The 20,941-nt window shown below is 39.8% G+C and overlaps 1 protein-coding gene across 1 annotated transcript in view; it reads left to right on the top strand.

The window, feature by feature from the left end:
- The first annotated feature begins 12,529 nt into the window (after positions 1 to 12,529).
- Positions 12,530 to 20,941, top strand: part of LOC149842045 (uncharacterized) — a 28,549-nt gene continuing 20,137 nt past the window's right edge. The window contains exons 1-4 of the mRNA XM_089998858.1: positions 12,530 to 12,706; positions 14,317 to 14,783; positions 14,878 to 15,006; positions 15,118 to 15,325. Coding sequence (XP_089854984.1) covers positions 14,589 to 14,783; positions 14,878 to 15,006; positions 15,118 to 15,325 — 532 coding nt within the window. The 5' untranslated portion in view covers positions 12,530 to 12,706; positions 14,317 to 14,588. The remainder of the gene's footprint in view (positions 12,707 to 14,316; positions 14,784 to 14,877; positions 15,007 to 15,117; positions 15,326 to 20,941) is intronic.

Genomic DNA, 20,941 nt, shown 5'->3' with positions numbered 1-20,941 from the left:
AAATCTGCAACATAAATCAATTTTAAGGTAATTATGCAATTCAAATTTTATGTTATGTAAGTGTATACCTTGTCATATTCATATAACATATACGATAAACAGTCATGCTTTAAGCATGTGCATGCCTCGTCTTGATATAAGAGAGTTTTGAGTATTTGCTATAAATTTTAATGTTTACTGATTAATTTTTATTAGAATGAATAAAAGAAGAGAAACATTGTTTTACAGACTCACAAAAAAGTATGAGGTCATGTAAATCGTCTTCGACCAATTACGTCCTTCTACCATTTTTTTGTTGTAAAAACTACTAAGTCTAGGTATGAATCTTTCTAAGTGTTGCATCAAATAGGTAAATATACTTATATTATTTTTAAAAGAATCCATATACGATCAAAACAAACAAACACACCTAAAAAAGCTTGTAATATACTTACTTCACTGACCAAAAAAAATCCTTGAAAACTAGTAGCACTTCACTATATTTTAGCCGATCCTCTTCGGTCTCAACCACCATAATTGTGTTGGGTGACTGGTCATTGACTCATTTGCTTACATTGTGTCTAGACATCGTAAGCTACCTATGATTTAAAAATAAAATTCAATAAGTGCATTAAACAAATAAAAAGTTTAACATTTTCATGTAGATTTATAAATTGAAGACTTTCATGTTCTAATGGATAAATGACTTTCATATTCTTTAGAAATGATGTATTGGTTGAAAAAAAGATCATAGAGTCATGTAATATTTGGCACTAAGTGCTTTTAACTCATAATAACAACCTAAATTATGGACATGCATAATTTTTTTTAGAAACAACTGAGTTTGATGCATTCAAGAAATTATAAACTAGAAAGCAAAATGGAAAGATAGCAAAAATTGTTGACAAAACTCCATAATGACAACATGTTACTCAAAGGCAAACTCCATGATGCATATTGGTGCTTATTTTTGTAGGTAACTATATGTGAAATTGATCTTTCACAACTTTTAATAATTTCATAATATTGCATGTGATACTCGTTCAAAATTTAGCAATTATTAGACTTTCACAAATTTTATGATTCTAATAGGTTATTGTGCGAAGTTTAAAATTTTGTAATTTTTTTTAAATATTGCAATCTTAGATGTGATTTTGTTGACAAGTTCTATGGGCATATTATTTTAGCATATTATTTTAGCATCATGACATGCAAAACTCAAAAATTCATACCTACGAAGGGTAAAATCACAAAAAAAAAATTAAGAACCTGCGATATTGTTCATTCAATGGATTCGGCAAATTATGTGGCATGTTCAAAAATGCATCATTTTTTCCATACAATATGATCATTTTCTAAATTAATTAAGTAGCTTAGGCCCATCGGGTCGGCTCGATAGCCCATGAGCCAACCTATGCCTGGCCAATGTATATAATGGGTCAGGTTTAAGCCTGATAGCGAACAGGTCAGGGCCTAAAACCTTGACCCAAACCCAACCGATGGTGGGTCGGGTTGGCATGGCACATTGGGCTGCCCAGCCGTTTCCCACCCCTAGCGCCAAGCAATGTTAGTAGAATTTCAAGATTTATTGTATCCTTATTATTCTTTTTAAATATTTCAACATAATTCATAAAGGTGCATAACTTAAGGGCTCTTCACTAAATTGTCATTTAACTTTTTACATATTTAGCACAACAATTTTATTAGATGAACTTTCGTAAGACGCATCCTTCACTCTTCTCAATGTAAATCTTCTTCATTTTTTTCTCAAAACTTGTCAAATCTCTTTCCAAATTGTACTTAATGGCTCATACCAATGCATATAATATATAAAAGAACACATGCATTTCATTAATCAAAACTATTTGAAAAAATAATTGATGGTCAATTCCTTCTACCACTTTATTCTTAAATTTCAACCAAGGTAAAAAGGATCATTTTTAATCTTCTTTAACAATAATGACTATTTTTTCATAAAGAAGATAGAGAATGTAAAAACCCTCATAATTAATTTGTTGATTTAGTCATGGTTTTGGTTAAGATCTCTTGAAATTTTCTTGATTTTGTCGCAACATATGGGCCGATGAACTTGTGGATCTGATAAACTATACAAGATTGATGAATTTAATCCCAAAATATTAACGGATGCACTCATTTTCTTAATTTGTCCCATTTGATTGTTTGGCTGTATTCCTTTTCTTTGACTCTTTCTCTTTGGTTGGAGTATCTTTCACTAGCTTTTTCCTACTTGATCCATGGGTGGGATCATCAACTATTTAATGAGAATATATATCACCAACAATGATTAAATTTTCCAAGCATTATCGTTGTTCCCTTGCGACTTACAGTGTACAGTTGCGCTAGAGTCTGTTTTGCTTTTGTTGAGTCTGATGTAAGCTGCCCGGTTCAGGTGAATCAATACCCTGAAGGAGCAGCCCGTATACTTGAACTGTAATAGCCTGCGGGCAAAATTGTGAATGAATTAAATGCGTAGAGCTTTCTTTTGTTCACCCTCGTTGTGATTGCTTCTTGTGATTGCAATTTCTCGCCCTCTATTCTCTCTTGCTCTCTTGCACTCTGATTATAAGCTTCCGCGACCGGCAAGCGAGCTGATGAGTAGGCTTGCGGCGGTAGGGAAGGACCGTCGCGCCGCGCTGGCCCATTGAAGGAAATAGGCCCGTGACAAGTGGTACCAGAGCCCGTTCTCGTGCTGGGGAAGGGACTCCGGAGTTGGTGTCGACAAACACGCCAACATGCTGCGATTTGTGAGCAAGACATCGTGGCGCCTTATCAACACTTGCGCAACACCAGAGGCAAGGCAGTTGCCGAAGCTGAGGAGATGGGTTCACCTCGGGGCCAAGAAGAGTTGGCTGCAACTGTTAACAAGTTGGTGGAAGATGTGACTTCGCATGATGAAGCGATTTCACGCGCATGTGAATTATTCAATGGATTGAATGATGTGGTGGCGAGCCTGCAAGAGCAGGTGAACTTACTAATGGGGCAGGTCACTTCATTGACGACTACAGTGACCGACCTTGAGTTGAGAAACCGTACGTTGCAGCGGACGGTGACCCTGAATGGCGGAAATGGTGAGAGACCATCAAGGATTGATGTACCTAGACCCGCAAAATTCAATGGTTCTCGCGACAGCAAGGCCATTGAGAACTTCTTGTTCCAAGTAGAAGACTACTTGGATATCCAAAATGTGACCCTCGAAGATCTGAGGATCAAGGCTGCAGCGGCCTTACTTGATGGTGATGCTATCGCTTGGTGGAGGCGGAAGCGCAATGACATGGAGAGGGGTCAATGTGTGATAGACACCTTTGACGACTTCAAAGTAGAGTTGCGCAACTACTTCATGCCAAGAAATGCGCAGAGACAGGCTTACCGGATGGTTCATGAACTCAAACATACTGGTTTGTTGCAAGACTATGTCAGAACGTTCCAGAAGCTTATGCTGGAGATACCTAACATGCCAGAAGACGACATGCTCAACTGGTTCATTGTGGGACTTCAACCATGGGCACAGTTTGAAGTGGAAAGGAGCAACCCTCGTATTTTGGAAGATGCATATGTGGCGGTTGAGCGCTTAGTTGATACTCAGCGCAAACCTTTCACCCCATCAACCAAAGTTGGGAAGAAGCCTGACCACGGAGGCAAGAAGGATGAGCAGCGCAACGATAAAGGTGAGGCGTCGACACGCCATCAATCCGAAAAGAAACAGAACTACACAAAGCATAACAACAGCAACAAGGGTGCGGTTGTGACATGTTGGTTCTGTGGTGATAGACATATCGCCCGGCAATGCCCAAAGCGCCTTGTAAAGGACGACGGGCAAGCCAATGCTGCACAGGAATAATGCAGCGATACTGAATGCAGCGACACTGAGACCATGCAACCGAGGATGGGCGCCATGCGATCGATTAATGCAGCTAGAAGTTGTGCAACTAAAAACATGCAGGTCAGTAAGGAACTCATGTACGCTGAAGTTATTATGAATGGAAAGTCTACTTCAGCAATGATAGACTCCGGGGCCACACACAACTTTGTCTCGCGGGAAGAGGCAGAGCGGTTGGGCTTGAAGCATGGGCCAAAGCAGAGGACCATTAAAACGGTAAACTCTGAGGCCAAGCCCATCCTTGGTGAAGCAAGAGATGTGGCTATTCAAGTGGGAAGTTTGGTCGGTAAAGCCAACTTCTCTGTGGTGCCCCTGGACGATTTCAAGATGATTTTGGGTATGGAGTTTCTGCGAAGCCAGAATGTCATGATGTTGCCAAAATTCAACACGCTGACGATCATGGAGTCAGACCTGTCCCACACAGTGCAGTGCCTTACGCAGAAAGGCAAGTCTTCAGTGTTGTCGGCAATGCAACTAAAGAAGGGTGTCAAGCATGGGGAGCAGACATTCTTAGTGGCAGTGCACGCAGAGGAAGGGAAGGTCGAAGCAGCAGTGCCACCGACCCTAGCCCCACTGTTGGAGGAGTTTCGGGGGGTGATGCCCCCGGAATTGCCAAAGCTTCTTCCGCCAAGACGCGAGGTCGACCACAAGATTGAGTTGACCCCGGGAGCGAAGCCTCCTGCTATGGTTCCATACCGTATGGGGCCAGCTGAGCTGAAGGAACTGCGCAGACAGTTAGATGAGATGTTGGACGCAGGCATTGTTCGTCCATCAAAAGCCCCATTTGGTGCCCCGGTCCTTTTTCAGATGAAACATAATGGCTCTAAACGGTTATGTGTGGATTACCGGGCTTTGAACAAGGTCACGGTGAAGAACAAGTACCCATTGCCATTGATAGCAGACTTGTTCGATCAGCTAGGCAGTGCCCGTATCTTTTCCAAGCTAGATCTGCGATCGGGTTACTGGCAGGTGAGGATTGCCGAAGGTGATGAGCCGAAAACAACTTGCGTCACTCGCTATGGTGCTTACGAATTTCTAGTAATGTCATTCGGGTTGACAAATGCTCCAGCCACTTTCACGACTCTAATGAACCAAATCTTCTACCCTTACTTAGACAAGTTTGTGGTAGTCTACCTGGATGATATCGTGATCTACAGCAGCAACATGGAGGAACATGTCGGGCACTTGCGAACAGTGTTTCAGGTGCTGAAGGATAATGACCTCTGTGTCAAACGAGAGAAGTGTCTCTTCGGGCAGGAGGAGATCAACTTCCTTGGCCACGTTGTGGGGCGTGGTGTGCTGCGTATGGATAAGCAGAAGATAAGGGCCATCCAGGAATGGGTTCCGCCAAGCAAAGTGCCAGAATTGCGGTCATTCCCTGGTTTGGCAAACTATTATCGACGTTTCAGCGAAGGTTATTCCCTCATTGCTGCGCCCCTCACGGATTTGTTAAAGAAGAATCGGGTATGGCTGTGGACAGAAGCGTGCCAAGATGCCTTCGACGGCTTGAAGAAAGCCTTAGTAAGGGAGCCAGTGCTGCGACTGCCTGATCATTCAAGACCCTTCGAAGTCCACATTGATGCCTCAGACTTTGCCATTGGCAGAGTTATTATGCAAGACGGTCATCCGATCACATATGAGAGTCGTAAGCTGAAGGATGCAGAGAGGCGGTACACAGTGCACGAACGTGAGATGACCGCCATTGTGTATTGCCTCAGAACCTGGCGGCACTACCTTTTGGGTGCCGAGTTCGTCATCAAGACGGACAATGTGGCCACGAGCTATTTTCAGACGCAAAAGAAGTTGACGCCCAAGCAAGCTCGATGGCAGATGTTTTTGGCTAAGTTCGACTTTGCCTTAGAGTACAAGGTTGGAAAAACCAATGTTGTGGCGGATGCCCTGAGCCGTAAGGCTGAATTAGCTGTTGTGCGCGCAGAGCCTTCTGAAGTGCATTTAGAGGGTGCATTGCTGAGCCGCATCCGCGAGGGTACACAGCAGGATCCGACCGCACAACACCTTGTTTCTCTGGCGCAGGCAGGGAAGACTCGGCGATTTTGGCTACAGGATGGCCTCCTTGTAACAAAAGGGGGACGCATCTTTGTACCACGGTGGGGAAGCCTTCGCCGAGAGCTACTCAAGGAGTGCCATGATACACTATGGGCCGGCTATCCTGGTCAGGAGCGGACCTTAGCACTCCTTGAGCGCGGCTACTATTGGCCGCAGATGAGAGACGATGTTGAGGGGTATGTGCGGACATGCCTCATCTGCTAGCAAGATAAGGGGACAAACCAGAAGGCTGTCGGTCTCCTTGAGCCTCTACCAATTCCAGAACGTCCTTGGGAAAGCATCTCTATGGACTTTACTGTTAGTCTGCCAAAGGTAGAGGGCCTCAGTTCTATTTTAGTCGTGGTGGATCGTTTCTCAAAGTATGCCACCTTCATCTCAGCTTCCAAGGAGTGCCCTGCAGAGAAGACTGCAGAGTTGTTCGTAAAGCATGTGGTGAAGCACTGGGGCATACCAAAGAGCATTGTGAGCGATTGCGATGCTCGCTTCACGGGCAAGTTCTGGCGTGAAGTATTTCGGTTACTTGGCTCTGATTTGCTGTTTTCAACAAGCTTCCATCCGCAGACAGATGGGCAGACAGAGCGCATCAACGGGATACTGGAGCAGTACCTTAGGCACTTTGTTAGTGCCAATCAGAAAAATTGGGTGAAGCTCCTTGATGTGGCACAGTTTTGTTATAATCTGCAGAAGAGCGAATCTTCAGGCCACAGCCCGTTTGAGATAGCCACGGGGCAGCAGCCACTGACCCCGCACACTCTTGCCGCACAAGAAAAGGGAAGGCCATCCTTCGCCTATCAGTTTGTTCGCGACTGGCACGAGCAGAATGAGTTGGCGAAGGCATTCTTACACAAAGCGACGAAGAGAATGAAGAAGTGAGCGGACAAACACCGTCGGCCCGCAGGGTTCCAAGTTGGGGACCAAGTGTTGGTGAAGTTATATCCTGGTCGCACAGGCATTTTCCGTGGGCGGCACCGCGGACTACTCAGAAAGTATGAGGGACCCTTCATCATCACAAAGAAGGTGGGCAAGCTGGCATATAAGCTGGAGTTGCCCCCAGACTTCAAGGTGCACCCGGTGTTCCACGTGTGCAACCTCAAGCAGTTCCATCCAGATGATGGAGACCCGGAACGCAATGTGCCGCAATGCGCTCCCATCATGCAGAGGGCCCCGACAGCACAACGGGCCGAGAAGCACCTCAGTCAGATCCTTCGCCACAAGGTCAACTACTTGGGGCAAGCGAAGAAATACTTGGTGCAGTGGGAGGAAACAGCGGAACCAACGTGGGAGCCTGCATTTCGAATGAACAACCGCTACCCAGCTGAAGTCAGGGCTTACCACGAAATAGATGGCGCCGAGGACGGCGCATGATTTGAAGGGGGGAGCATGTTCCCTTGCGACTTACAGTGTACAGTTGCGCTAGAGTCTGTTTTACTTTTGTTGAGTCTGATGTAAGCTGCCCGGTTTAGGTGAATCAATACCCCGAAGGGGCAGCCCGTATACTTGAACTGTAATAGCCTGCGGGCAAAATTGTGAATGAATTAAATGCGTAGAGCTTTCTTTTGTTCACCCTCGTTGTGATTGCTTCTTGTGATTACAATTTCTCTCCCTCTATTCTCTCTTGCTCTCTTGCACTCTGATTACAAGCTTCCGCGACCGGCAAGCGAGCTGACGAGTAGGCTTGCGGCGGTAGGGAAGGACCGTCACGCCGCGCTGGCCCATTGAAGGAAATAGGCCAGTGACAATCGTGGTAAACTCTAGAAAAGGGAGAGAGAAAACTCATGTTTTTTTAAACCAACTCCTAACTCCTATTACTCATCCAGAAGTACACCAAAAGTTCCGTGCTGCTCGCCGCCCCCGAGACCAAGGACAGGGTAGAACCATCATTCTAGGATTTGCAGTGTGATCCATTTTCATTATGTTACCTAGCCAAACCCGTCACCTCATGTGCCAAAGTAAACCGGTTGTTCTTCCTTCCTTGCTCCCTCTTTTTCTACCTATGCGGTAGCAGGCTCCACGCTCTATATGACCCACTAAGGTTATCAGAGAGGGGACAATTTTTCCCCTTGCCTCTCCATCTTTCTTTTCTACAGAGGTCAGATAGAAGGTTGCTTTTTCTTTCACCAACGACGGAGGGGGAATGGTTGCAACCATGCTCCAATAACGAATAAAGAAGAAAGCTTACCAAAGCCCATGACTTTTCGTAAGGTAAGGTATGACAAACTCCTAACTCCTATTGCTTATCCGGAATTACAACCAGCTTGAGCCTTGCTGTGCGTGTTTTTTGACAATCAAGTTTCCTGCCGAAGCTGGGAGCCTCGGGGTGGGTTTACGGACACTCGAACCTTTATGAAGCCCACTATTGAAAAGCATCTGCACACCCGGTGAGAGTCGTACCTGTGCGGACTGTAGATTTTAAAATCATGAAGTCCCATGATAAAAGCTCCTCATTTACCATCTTCTCATGCTATATTTTGCACATGTCCCTTAGCGTATAGGGGTTTTAAGCAATGTTGTGAGAGGCGTATGCCTCAGTACCTGAGGCATACGGCTCGCTTCGCCTCATCGCATTTACAACCTTGCTTGAGAGTCTCACATTGTGAGAGGCGTACGCCTCAAAGGCGAAGCGCATGCTCAACGCCTCGCTTCGCCTCATCGCATTTAACAACCTTGGTTTTAAGCTTTCAAATAAAATTGTTTTTTAATGTTGATAGGGAACAAATTTGAACTTTCTCAAGAAAAAGAAGTTTCCCTTAAGTGTGGATCCACCTTTTTTTATGTTCTAAGTAAAGAGAAGATTGCTAAAAATACCTCTCATATTAAGCTAAAATCGAGTGAATGAGTATGAGAAAGATAATGCAATATTTTAAATAACATTATTCTCAAGGATAGTACGGTTATTTTTTGAAAAAAAAAAGTGAACCCCTCCTTCCCGAAAAAGTCAAAGAAGGATCATTGTCATCCATGACCATCTAATACAATTACGAATATGTCAAACTGCAACTGGTCCCATCGAGATATATTTTTGATAAGAAGGAAAAAGTTGCATGTAAATAACTAACTTTTAGTCAAAATTTATGAATAAGCTTTAAGTGTTTCAAATTATGTTAAAGTAGGAATGGGAGTGGATAGGGGAAAACAGGTCTGTCTTACTTCGCTCCATTTGGACCGGGGATGGAGGACATGAAAGGGAGAATGAACCAGGGATGGAGGTCAAAATCAAAACCCATGTGGGGATGGAAGCCGTGATGGACTTACTTTTGCCCCCTCCTTGATACCCGTTAAGAAAATTATTATTATACTCTTATATATATATATATATATATATTCTTAACCCTAACATAAAATCCTTTTTGGAATCTTTCTTCTCTCCTTCTAACGAACTACGATAGCTTCTATTTCTCTCAACTCTTTTCTCTAACGATGGCAGCAGTGGAAGAATGACCAGGGAAATGGGGTTTCGTCCTGCTTTGCCCTATTTCGACCAGAGATGGAAGACATGAAACGGGAAACAGAGGTTAAAATCAAAACCCGTGTGAAGATGAAGGCGGGGATGGAGGGCAAGATTTTGAGACGGTGGTAGGAGGGAGAGGTGAAGACGTTGTCACCTGCCCCTCACCCTGGTCCACTGCCATCCCTAGTTACAAGCCATCACAAGGGTTGTGTAGTTTCTTTAACTTCTACTTGTCTTGTGGAGCGACCTATGAACTCTACCAAGATGAACGGACATGTCAAGAGGTGCATGTTCCTTGTCATGACGTGGAAGCTGAGAGTAGAGCTGAATGGGGGTGAGCTTGAAGAGTTCAAGCTTTGGCTCATTCTTGTGGCAATCCAAGCAAGTTTAAAGAGCTTAAGTTAATCGAGCTGACTTGTTTATAGAAAAAATATATTGATTGAGCTGAAAGAAATAAGATTACAAAAATACATGTAAGATATATTGAAAATATGTTTCTTACAAGCTTACACGAATTGAGTTGAGCTGAGTATCTATTGTTCATATTAAGCTTGCTGAGCTTATTTTATGAGTTTGAACGACCTTTTTCACACCCAAACATGAGAACGGCTTAGCTTGTTTCCCAGCCCTAACTAAGAGCAATGTTATCAAAATTAGTCCGATTCAGATTTAATCGGCTCCAAAATGATTCAAGGTTGATTCAATTATTTTTTTAATATTTTCAAATGGGTTAGAAAATATTTATAAATATTTTTTTTGTTTTTTATTTTTTAATGACACATGTCATCTAGTTGTAAAATGGGGTTGATTCACAAGCCAATTAGATTTAGGTTTTTCCTTAAGAAATTGATTTTAACAACATTGGCTGAGAGTAGTCCCTGATGAACAAAGGGCGACATGGGGTTTTTTTTATAGACAAGCTGGGGTTAGGTAGACCCCTACCAAATATACAATGATGCCATTGGGATTCGAACTTGCAAGCCCACGTAGATAAGCGATGTAAGGCTTTCACACAAATGAACTCATGAATTTTTTTGTTACAAAAAATAATAAAAAAGTTTTAAAATTTTAAAATAAAAACTTTCTTTTTAATTTTATAACATAAAAAGTTGTGCCCGTAATATTGAGAGTTTTCAAGTTCAACACGGCTAGAGTCCAATACACATGGATGAAGATTTTCCCAGACTAGTAGAGTTGAGCAATGTTATCGGTATCTGATTCGGTTAATTTTTAATAAATGTAAAAATATCAAAAAATTCTTTTTATATTTTTAAAAAATTATTTTAATAATTTTAACATGCGTCACGTTATGATTGACACATAATAAATCTTAAATTTTTTTGGGTCAATGCCATGTATCGTATTAAACGATACAGATGAATCAGCAGCCCAATGATTTAGGGCTGATATCAATATAGACAACATTGAAGTTGAGAGAGGTGTTGAAGGAGTAAGGATCTTGTCTTTTGAGATAGGACGTGTTCCATCCTAACAAATCAATTGATAGCTATGATTGGTCTATACTTTCACTTGCATGTGGACTGATCTTAGCCGTTCAAATGCTTTAGACGACTAAGATTGACATAGGATGAAACATGTTATGGGCTTATTTTTTTTAATAAGCCAATGCAATGCGACAGTCCTTCTTTACCACCGCAAGTCTTTCTATCACTCTGTCACGGGCATAGAATGCTTCGCAAACCCGCAACATGCTAAATCGCTCAAGCTGGTCAGCTTAACGGTCAAAGGCCACATGCCAATACGTTTCTATGTGCTGAACCATTTTCATTGGCCCTGCGCACCACCCCGTGTGTAGCTGCCTAACGAAAGTTGATCAAGCGCATTTCCAAATGCATATTCCATGTAATCCATGTCACTTAGTGCATAGTGGTTCCATACCAGCTATCACTCTTGAAAGAGGCAAAAACTTTGTCTTAGCCTTGCGTGCCATGAAACATATTGTAGCTCTATGCGCACAACATAGCAAAACCTCGTCACTGAAGGGAACAAGACCGTGTGCCTCCCAGTCCGAAGACCAGTTAATGATTGAACACCATAGCGAAGAGCACCAACCAAACTCATTCGTCAGTGCCTAGGCATTCACTTGCCTAGCCCCGAGTCACCATACTCGGTTGGAATCACCTAAGGTAATTTCTGAAAAAAATAGCCCTAACCCACATGCACCTCCGTGCGTCCAACCACTATGCGTGAGACTTTTTTGCAAGTCAAGAGGTCTTTAACCAAATCTCCAAAGGCAATATCTTCTGATCCGCTGACACTGCTTAACCGAACAACGCTCCACGTCTATGCCGCCACACAACGATGCACTAACAATGACACCGATGTCTATCACATGTTGTGTTACCACCGCACTTCACCGATCAAGTGAACACATACTGCACATTTCTATACTCACTGCATTTTTCACTCAGTAGAGTTCCACACTACACATGTCCTATTCTGAAAGATCGGCCTCGAACAGAACACGTCCCATGTCAAAAAAGAGGATTTTTTCGGTGTTATAGTATAGATGCACGAGATGACTATTATTTTAATATATTTAATATTGCAAATATATATATTTCAATGAAAACATGTACTAATATATTGAAGATATTTTTATTAATTAGAATTTATAAAAAAACTTATTAATTGTGTCTTATTTTCCAAAAAATATATCAGCTTGTTGTGGTCACGCATCACACGCATCTTGAGGTAAAGTGGGTTCGCTTTTGTCAAATTCACTCAAAAGTGATAGCTGTTTCTGGGATTGTGAGAAAATTTGTCTGAGATACAAATTTTAGGAGTAAAAGATAGGACTGGTGATGGAAATTTAGGACGCCTCGTCATCAAAAACCTTGTGTGCCACGTTTGCGTGCGAAAAAATCCAAGCTCAGCAGCTGACGTCACCAAGGAAGGCGAAACCGCTTTCTCTCCGTGGCCCCACCCAAGTTACCAACACCGTCACCCTCATCGCTTCTTATCCCTTAACCGGTAGGCCCACCACCGAACCTAGCACCGAACCCGAACCTAATACGATCAATCAGCTCCAGACTCGGCTTCGAACCTCGAACCGCTCGCTTGGTCACGGCCTACCCCCGCCCTTTTCTCCTACTTTGCTTCAACCATACACCCCCGTTCATTGTCGTCAGCATCATCGTCTATCGTTCTTTCTTTACTCTTCTTCTTCTTCGGTAGTTGCCATGGTGAGTGGTGGCCGCCGGGTAGTCGACTTCGCCGGAATTTTGCGATCGATCGCGATGATCGCTTGCTTCTTCTCCGATTGGCGGGGTCTAGTGATTGTTTCTTAGCGGGTGGGTCACTTGGTCGGCGTTTGATATGGATTTTTTTTTTCGGGTTTCAGTTTTCTTGATCGAGTTCGGAAAATCGTTTGCTTCATTGATCTTTTAGAGTTCTTCTTCTTCTTCGTTTCTTTCGCTTTCAATTGTTTTGTTGGTGGGTTTTGTTCGTGGATTTTACTGCTGCGGGCTTCTGTAGCCCTTCATCATCATCGTAATCATCATCATCAGCAGCATCTTCGTGTTCTTAAATTAGTTGATTTGGAGGGATAATATGGAGTCGTGGTTCTGATCGTTGCTTTGGTTTAGATGATTAATTTGAATAACGTTTATCAGTTTATTAAAGCAATATCTATGCATTTTTTCTTTTGGTTGGTTAGGTCTGTTGGTAAGGATTTAACTGAAGGTTCCCGGACGTGTTTGGAATGGAATTAATTGATTGATTAATTAATTATGGGATTAAAATGGCCAATGTTTAGATATCTGTGTGGTAAGTGAAGAATTCATATTCTTGTCTATAAAACTTGTTCTCTCTCTCTCTCTCTCTCTCTCTCTCTCTTTTCTGTTGTTACTTTTGGGGAGGTGCTAAGCTCATCGGGATGGTAACAAATTGAACATTGGGCTTGGTGCTTACCGATGAATCTTTATTCAATAGAGAAACGGGTCCTTCTTCTTGTTTGAGTGGGGGCGACGGAGATGGGCCATCGCGGTTTGTAGCGTGTCCCATGTTTGATGTGTGAAGAATGATTGCTAAAACTTTCTGATTCAGTGCTAACCGTTTAGTTTTGATTGATTTACTGGGTGATTAATGCGATTGATTGGGCTACTACTGGATTGGAAAGTCTTCTGCTCGATGATTGTGTTTCCCTTTCCATTTCTTTTCCTTTCTTTTCGTTTTTACCCTTCTTACTTCGTAAATATGGATTCCTGAGGTGGTTTGTTGGCAAATTTAGACAATTCTGTATATGTAAATATTTTGTGTTTATTGTTATTGTCCATTTATTCGTTTTTATCACCGTCTCTGTCCCCTTTTTTTCTCGTGTTCTCTTTTACTCATCCCGTTTCTTTATTAAACATAAGGAGAAACAACCATTTAGGGAGAACTGATTGCACTGGAATTCTATTCCAATTGAGAATGTTAGAGTTTAATGACAGAAATTCCAATATCCACAAAATGGAAACTTTGGGTGTGGATGCGCGTGTTTGTGTGTTATATTAGTTTAAAACTTGACTTAGAATGTCGACCAAGGTCCTAAAATTCTTCTAGTAAACTTCATTCTTGTGCAAATAAGTGTTTGAAATAAATATGGGCACTTGCACATACTCCATCATCTTCTGAATTTCTCTTATTTGGGCTGAGTTCTTTCTAACTTTGAATTGAGCCAAGATTTTTGATCACTGGTTCTCACTTAAAAGGAGATGAATGCTCACGAACTTAAAAATTCTGAGATTTGTCGAAAGAACCCAATTAAGATGGTGACAAATAAATAAAATTGTTGATCCGATCTCGAACATATTAAGGTTGAGGAGTATGATGATCGTCTTGTGCTTATGTTATTGCTGACGTGCAGTTGAAATTAATATACGACATGGAAGCTTATTGATTATAATTTGTTGTTTTGTAGGCTTTTTGGGCTTTTCCAGAGAGCCTTGCTAGATGGTTTGCTTTCTCCAGTTCCATATGATGGTCACGTGAAGTCTGCGTGACAAAGATTCTAGGTGTTCAGAGTTATGATGAACGTGGTGGCTGCATAAGTTATGGTGTTTTCTGTTTCGGTGTTGAGGGCTGGAGCATGTGGTTGTTTCTCACATTGGATTCATGATGGGTCATAGTTGTGATATTTTATTGGTGTTTCACTAACTTATTTGAGAAGTTATTAGGAGACAGTTAAATCCCATGGGGGGTGCTTGTTCCAGGAAAAGATATCAACAGGTACGTGAAGATGATGTTAGAAGAGCTATCCCGGGAAATTGCTGCAAAAGTCATAGTTCAAAATGGATTGCAAATTCATTTCCTCGATCAGGTGTGGATGTCTCACAGGGAAGCAAATGTCCTACCCTCATGGAATTGACCATTCATAAAATATGTGAGGTACTTGGGCTTGCTGAATTATATGTAACAAAGAAAAGATGAGCTCCATTTTCATCTTTAAAATGTCTTTTTTATTTTATTTTTTGTGGTGCAGCATATAAATGATTACAATAGTTTTACCACGATTCCAAGAGATATAAGTCAGCAGATATTCAATGAATTAGTTGATTCTCACCTTCTGACTGATGTGTCTCTTGGAGCCTTTCGTGATTGTGCTCTTCAAGTAAGTATCCTACTAACACAGTTCTTTCATTATTGGAAATCTGGAACTTTGGGTTGTCACAGTCAACGTTTACTCTCGTGCATGATTTCTCTATTATCTCCTCTTTTGCAGGACATTTACCTGGGCGAATACCCTGGAGTGAGAGACAGTTGGATGAGTATCATTGCATCTCAGGGTCCATCTCTGTTGTCTGTGGACATTTCTGCCTCAGATGTGACTGATTCTGGGCTTGATCTTCTTAAAGATTGTCCAAATCTACAGAGCCTGACTTTTAATCACTGCTACAGGATATCAGATTCTGGGCTGGGGTTTCTTTCAGGTATTCTGTTTAGCCCTCTGTATCTGATCTAAATTGACTTTGTTTGAGAAGGTCATTTTTTTGGGGCTAGCTACTTTATAGTGCATTGCATTTTAGGCTCTGTTTGGGAGTCGCTTTTGGGTGCAAATCCAATGGAGTAAATGCCTATCTTGTCAGATTCATTCTCCCAAACAACTTTTATGCTATTGCTCTCTCCAATGTGTTTCTAAGTTTCTAACTTTCTATGCAAAAGGCCTATTTGAGTCATTTCTAACCGTTGATTGCCCTAAATGTCTGAAAGTAAATCTGGAATTCTTTGATCTGACCTCTTGGACAGTAGACATGCTTAGAATAATTGATTGCCAGGAAAAAACTGTGGAAAGCAAGATTACTGCATTTTGTCAAATATCTCCATGAGTTTCATCTCGTAGTACAAGGTTTTGACTCTGCTTCATCAGCTGTATAACTCCTACTTGTCCTGCATCTGTATATCTTTGAGTCTTGTGATGGATAGAAAGGAATGGAGAAATAGAATGCCTGCAACCAATCTCATGTAATTTTTTGTGATCACCTTGTAACCATCAAACTTGAGTCAAATATGGTGGTTAACATTGTAATTCTCTTAGTTAATCAATTGAGATCCTGAAAAAAGTAGATAGATGTTCTAGCTGCTATCTGGTTGACTTCCTTGACGGTTTAAGTTTATGATGTTTTTGTTAGAAAATGACTTGAAATACATTGGGTTCAATAATGAACCCATACCTATGCACGTGAAGTGCAAATATACCCATTAAAGGGAAACAACACAAGCACATAATGTGCTAACACATAAAACCCATAAAAAGGGAAAAATATGACATAAAGTCATAAGTTGCATATCATTGAAGAAATAATGGAGAAGGGGTAAAAACCCCATTACAATGGAGCAAGAGCTCCCACAAGGATATCGAAATACAAAGGGGAGAGCCCCTATTTATAAGCATAAGAAGGAACCACAAAGGGGGCTCCCAAGAGAGTCGTTGGGAGCCCCCAACGGTCACATATGTGACCGTTGGAGGCTCCCCAACGACTCTTTGGGGAGCCTCCCTATGTGGCACAAAAGCCAAAAATAAAAGGGGAAAAAAGAAGAAAAAGAAAGAAATAAAAATAAAAATAAAAATTACAAGCAATATTCCAAAGTGGAATATGCGCAAAACAGGAATTTACATAAATACCCTTTTGGGTGAATAAAGTATATATATATTTATATTCATATATATAAATAGATATACATATACATATATATCTATTTATATATATGAATATAAATATATACGAGATTACAAATGTCGATGATACACATATTTTAACATCCCCCCTCAAACTTTGCGGGGAAAAACCCGAAAGTTTGGAAAATCAAAGGAAAGTCTTGAAACGAAGTCCAATTCTTCAAAAGTTTTTAAGGGAAAAGCTCCATCTTCATGACAGTTGAGCTAGGTCTTCAAATCCAGTTCACCATCGATCGAATCCAGGATGTATCTAATGTTCCACATCTTAGCAATCCTGTAGAAAAACAACAAAGAAACAAGTAAAACATATCTTTGCACTTTTACTCAAACGGAACATTTCTAACTAGCATAATTATGGATGACACATGTTAGAAGTTATGCAAATTATGCAGAAACGACCCCAAAGTTTCAAAATCATACATCATGTTAAAACAAAATGAGCGGAAGCAAATTATGCAGAAATAAATTGCAAGAATGCATAATGCATTCATAAGGTCCATCATTGGACAATTATAACCCCATAATGGGAAATAACAAAAAGATCCCCTAAGGGATACCACAAGAAGCCTACGAAGATGCATAAAATACATACGCTTTATTGAATGAGAGCCCAAAAAGGCCATAAAGAGCATATGCATATACATATCATTAAATGACTTAATACTCAAAGAAAACATGCTTCAAACATGTAATGAAGTGCCAAACAAGAGAAACGAAGTTTCCAAGCATACTTTAGGCAAAATAAACCCAAGAGTTCACAAGGTTTTAAAATTGATTATGAAAGTCCCACTTAATTGACAAAAAACACATTCTACATATAAGGGTGGCAAAAACCACAAGCACTTAATATATCGATTAAATGCTAAGAAATCAACTTGATATGCATATCAAAAATATGATTCATTTGAAAAACATAAGTCATGAATGAAATTTTGCAAATTTCAACAATAGTTCATCCATTACAAACAACTACCTCATTAGTCCTCCAAGACCCATAAATCAAGTGTATAAGCTACTAGATCAAGAATATAAAAGCCATTAAAGGCCAAAGACACACACAAAGGTGTGTAAAAGAACCTCTTGTCTACATATGATAATACTTGAAATAAGTGCATCTACGACAAGAACAAGAGAATACATGCCAACATGGACTAAAAAGTATCTCTTGTCTACGTAAAAAATACACTTAAAACCAAGTATGTTCAACTACTAGAACAAGAGTAATAAGCCAATCATGGGCTAAAACACAATGCATATCTTGTGTACATAAGATGTCACTTGAAATGAGTGAAATAAGCCAACCATGGGCATACATCTAAGCGACTAGAACAAGAACACAAACGCCAACATAGGCTAAAAATCACACACCATGGTGTGAATCAACGTGCCTTGTCTACATATAAAAACACTCAAGACAAGTGTGTTCAGCTACTAGACCAAGAGAGCAAAAGCCAACAAAGGGCTAAAAACAGACGAATGTGTAATAAAATTCTTGTCTACATATGATGACACTTAGATAATGGGCATAAAAGGAAAAGACTTTTGAGGCAATAAACTTGTAATGAAAATAAACCTCGAATGAAAAAATATTCCTTTTAAAAAGGAATACTCATAATAACATTTTGGAATAAATGCAAGTAAAACGTATCTTCAACAAGATACTACAACCGATAAAATAATATTCTTTAGAACAAATGTGTGATCATACACACCAAGAACACTTGTGAAAAAAACAAGAACACATGTGCACAACGAGCACAACATACAGAATCACAAATGTGCAAATGCACTCATAAGATTCATAAACAAATAAAAGGTTGGGCTATAATCCCAAAACATCTTGATTTTAAATATACCTTAAAACATTTAAGGTTTCAAATACCATATGTCCATCACATTTACATAGAAGCATCCATAATATCAATGGCACAAGATCAAACTAGTGACACACTCATATACCAAATCATTCTAGAGTCCCAAGGTGCCCATAACTCACCTCAACCCCCATCTATAATATGGTAAGTGGACAATCTAAAAAGACATAACAACGAGTGTCACACTTATAATTAGAGATCATATATCAAATCATTCTAGAGTCTCAAGGTGCCCATAACTCACCTCAACCACCATCTCTAATAAAACAATAATAAGGCCAAAACAATGATGCATTAAATAACATGTGATGGACAAATATAAATGCCACAAAAAGGCAATAAACACTTTAGGAATCATTTTTCAAAGAAAAGAGGACCGATTCAAAAAGGTCCAATAATCAATAATGTGCTTTATAACAACAATTTTGCATAAACATAAATTATGCTTAATCTTCAAACAAGTCATTTATACCAAAAAAGACTTATTAAGCAATAAACACAACAACATAAAGAATTCATCAAGACAATCAAGCTTTTAATCAAAAAAATCATAAGAACCGTAATGGTTCACAAAGAAGGATTTAACACAATACTCAAGGAAAGAATATTTAAAACACTTGAAAATTTATAGATTTAGGGATTAAGTCCCATACAACAATTTTTAAAAAATCCTTTGATTGTGATGAGATATGCGGAAACATACAAAGTGCTAAAAGCACTTACAATGATTTAAAAAGGACTCAATATCTAAATTCATTATATTTTTCACAAAAAGAAATGTGCATAAAGGCTCCATAATGCAAAAAATGTCTACGAAGAGACAATACACATGTAAGCACAAAAGGCTTTATAAAAGATGTGCACGAAGGCACTCATACAATACTTGAACAAATACACACCAAGGTGTAAACAAACATGCACTAAGGCATGTATTTCATAAAAAAGAGGGAATGCATACAAGCGCAAGTATTTGAGAAACAAATGTGCACAAAATACAAAAATACACAAAAGTGAGCAAGTATGCACTTTATAAAAAGAGCAATGCTTGAAATTCTCAAACTTTAACAATTGCAATTGAGGACAAAGAAAACCATATTATGGCCAATGTAGGCATTTTTAAAAGATATTATTAAGAGGTTTCGAAACCTTATGAAAAATACAAACCAACAAGTTTATAAAGATGAAAAATGAAATCATTTATACCAAAAGGATGCAATAGATGAACTATGCACTCTATGTAGTGTGAGAAATTCCTTTTAAAAAATCTTTCCTAATGGTTTATCATAAACAATTTTTCAAAAAAAAGAAACATTGAAAAACTTTTAGGAGTTCTTATAAGATATCATTAACAAAAACTACTTTAGGATTCAACAAAGATTTTAGAGGTGAGAGATTTTCATATAAGGATTATATCAAATTTTTCAAAAAAATGCACTAAAATTCATAATAAAAAAGAGGAACTCAAATCAAATTAGGGTTCATATGAGAGTTAAGAAATTTTAAGCAAAGATCATTACTTTAGCAAGAAATCATATATATAATTTTAAAAAATTAACTTATAGGTCAATCATGAGATACTTATGTAAGAATTATAAATCTCACATAATTGAAGGTAATTTAAAAAAACATAAATTGCTATTATATACGATGAGTAGTTTGATAGACGCAAATTATATATTTGAACAACAAACGAATTCACCAAATTTGAGGGAGATATTTTTAAAATATACGAGCATACGAAATGTGAAAAGACATAATTCAACTATCATAACCAGTGTTATTAAAAACGCGCCTCAAGGCGCAAAAAGCGCGCCTCGCCTCAAGGCGAGGGGCTTTGTGCCTTGAGGCGCAGGCATAAGGCGCAAAAGCCCTGAGGCGCACGCCTCATACGCCTTGAGGCGTACGCCTCAGAGCGAGGCGCGCCTCAAGGTGAGGCGTACGCGCCTCAAGGTGAGGCTTTTAATAACACTGGTTTTGTCCTATTGAATTTTCTCTCCAACTTTTTCTAACTTTTATGCAGTGGGAGTCCAACTCAAATACCAATCTTTTGCAAGTTGTATGAAAACAGTAAACCCCCTTATGAAATTAAGAACTAAGTGGGTAATTAACTTTATCCTATGTCATTAGCAAATTATACTCTCCAACAGCTAGCATATGCCATCTGAATCTCTCTATATATAATCCATAGATACATGCCTATCGAAGAAGGAAATTATATAATTGATTTTCATGCCCACTTTTCCCCTTCAATAAAGTGATCACTTATATGTTCATCATATCCACATTCACCTTTTTACACAGAATTAATACCAGGATTCTCTTATCGATCTATTATTATCTCCACTCCAAAGTGCTCCCTGTGGTGTGTCTGTTCATATGTGCTTTGTGAGAATCTTTGTATAGGTTTAATCGTTCAACTTTAATTAGTTTGTCCTGGAATTTACTATTCAAGTCATAAGCAATAAGTTAGATTCACTTTTAGTAAGATTAGAAGT

This window comes from Nuphar pumila, chromosome 3, assembly GCF_984573655.1.
Source record: "Nuphar pumila chromosome 3, dmNupPumi1.hap1.1, whole genome shotgun sequence".
NCBI classification, from domain to species: domain Eukaryota; kingdom Viridiplantae; phylum Streptophyta; class Magnoliopsida; order Nymphaeales; family Nymphaeaceae; genus Nuphar; species Nuphar pumila.
This window is presented reverse-complemented; position numbering and strand designations above follow the sequence as displayed.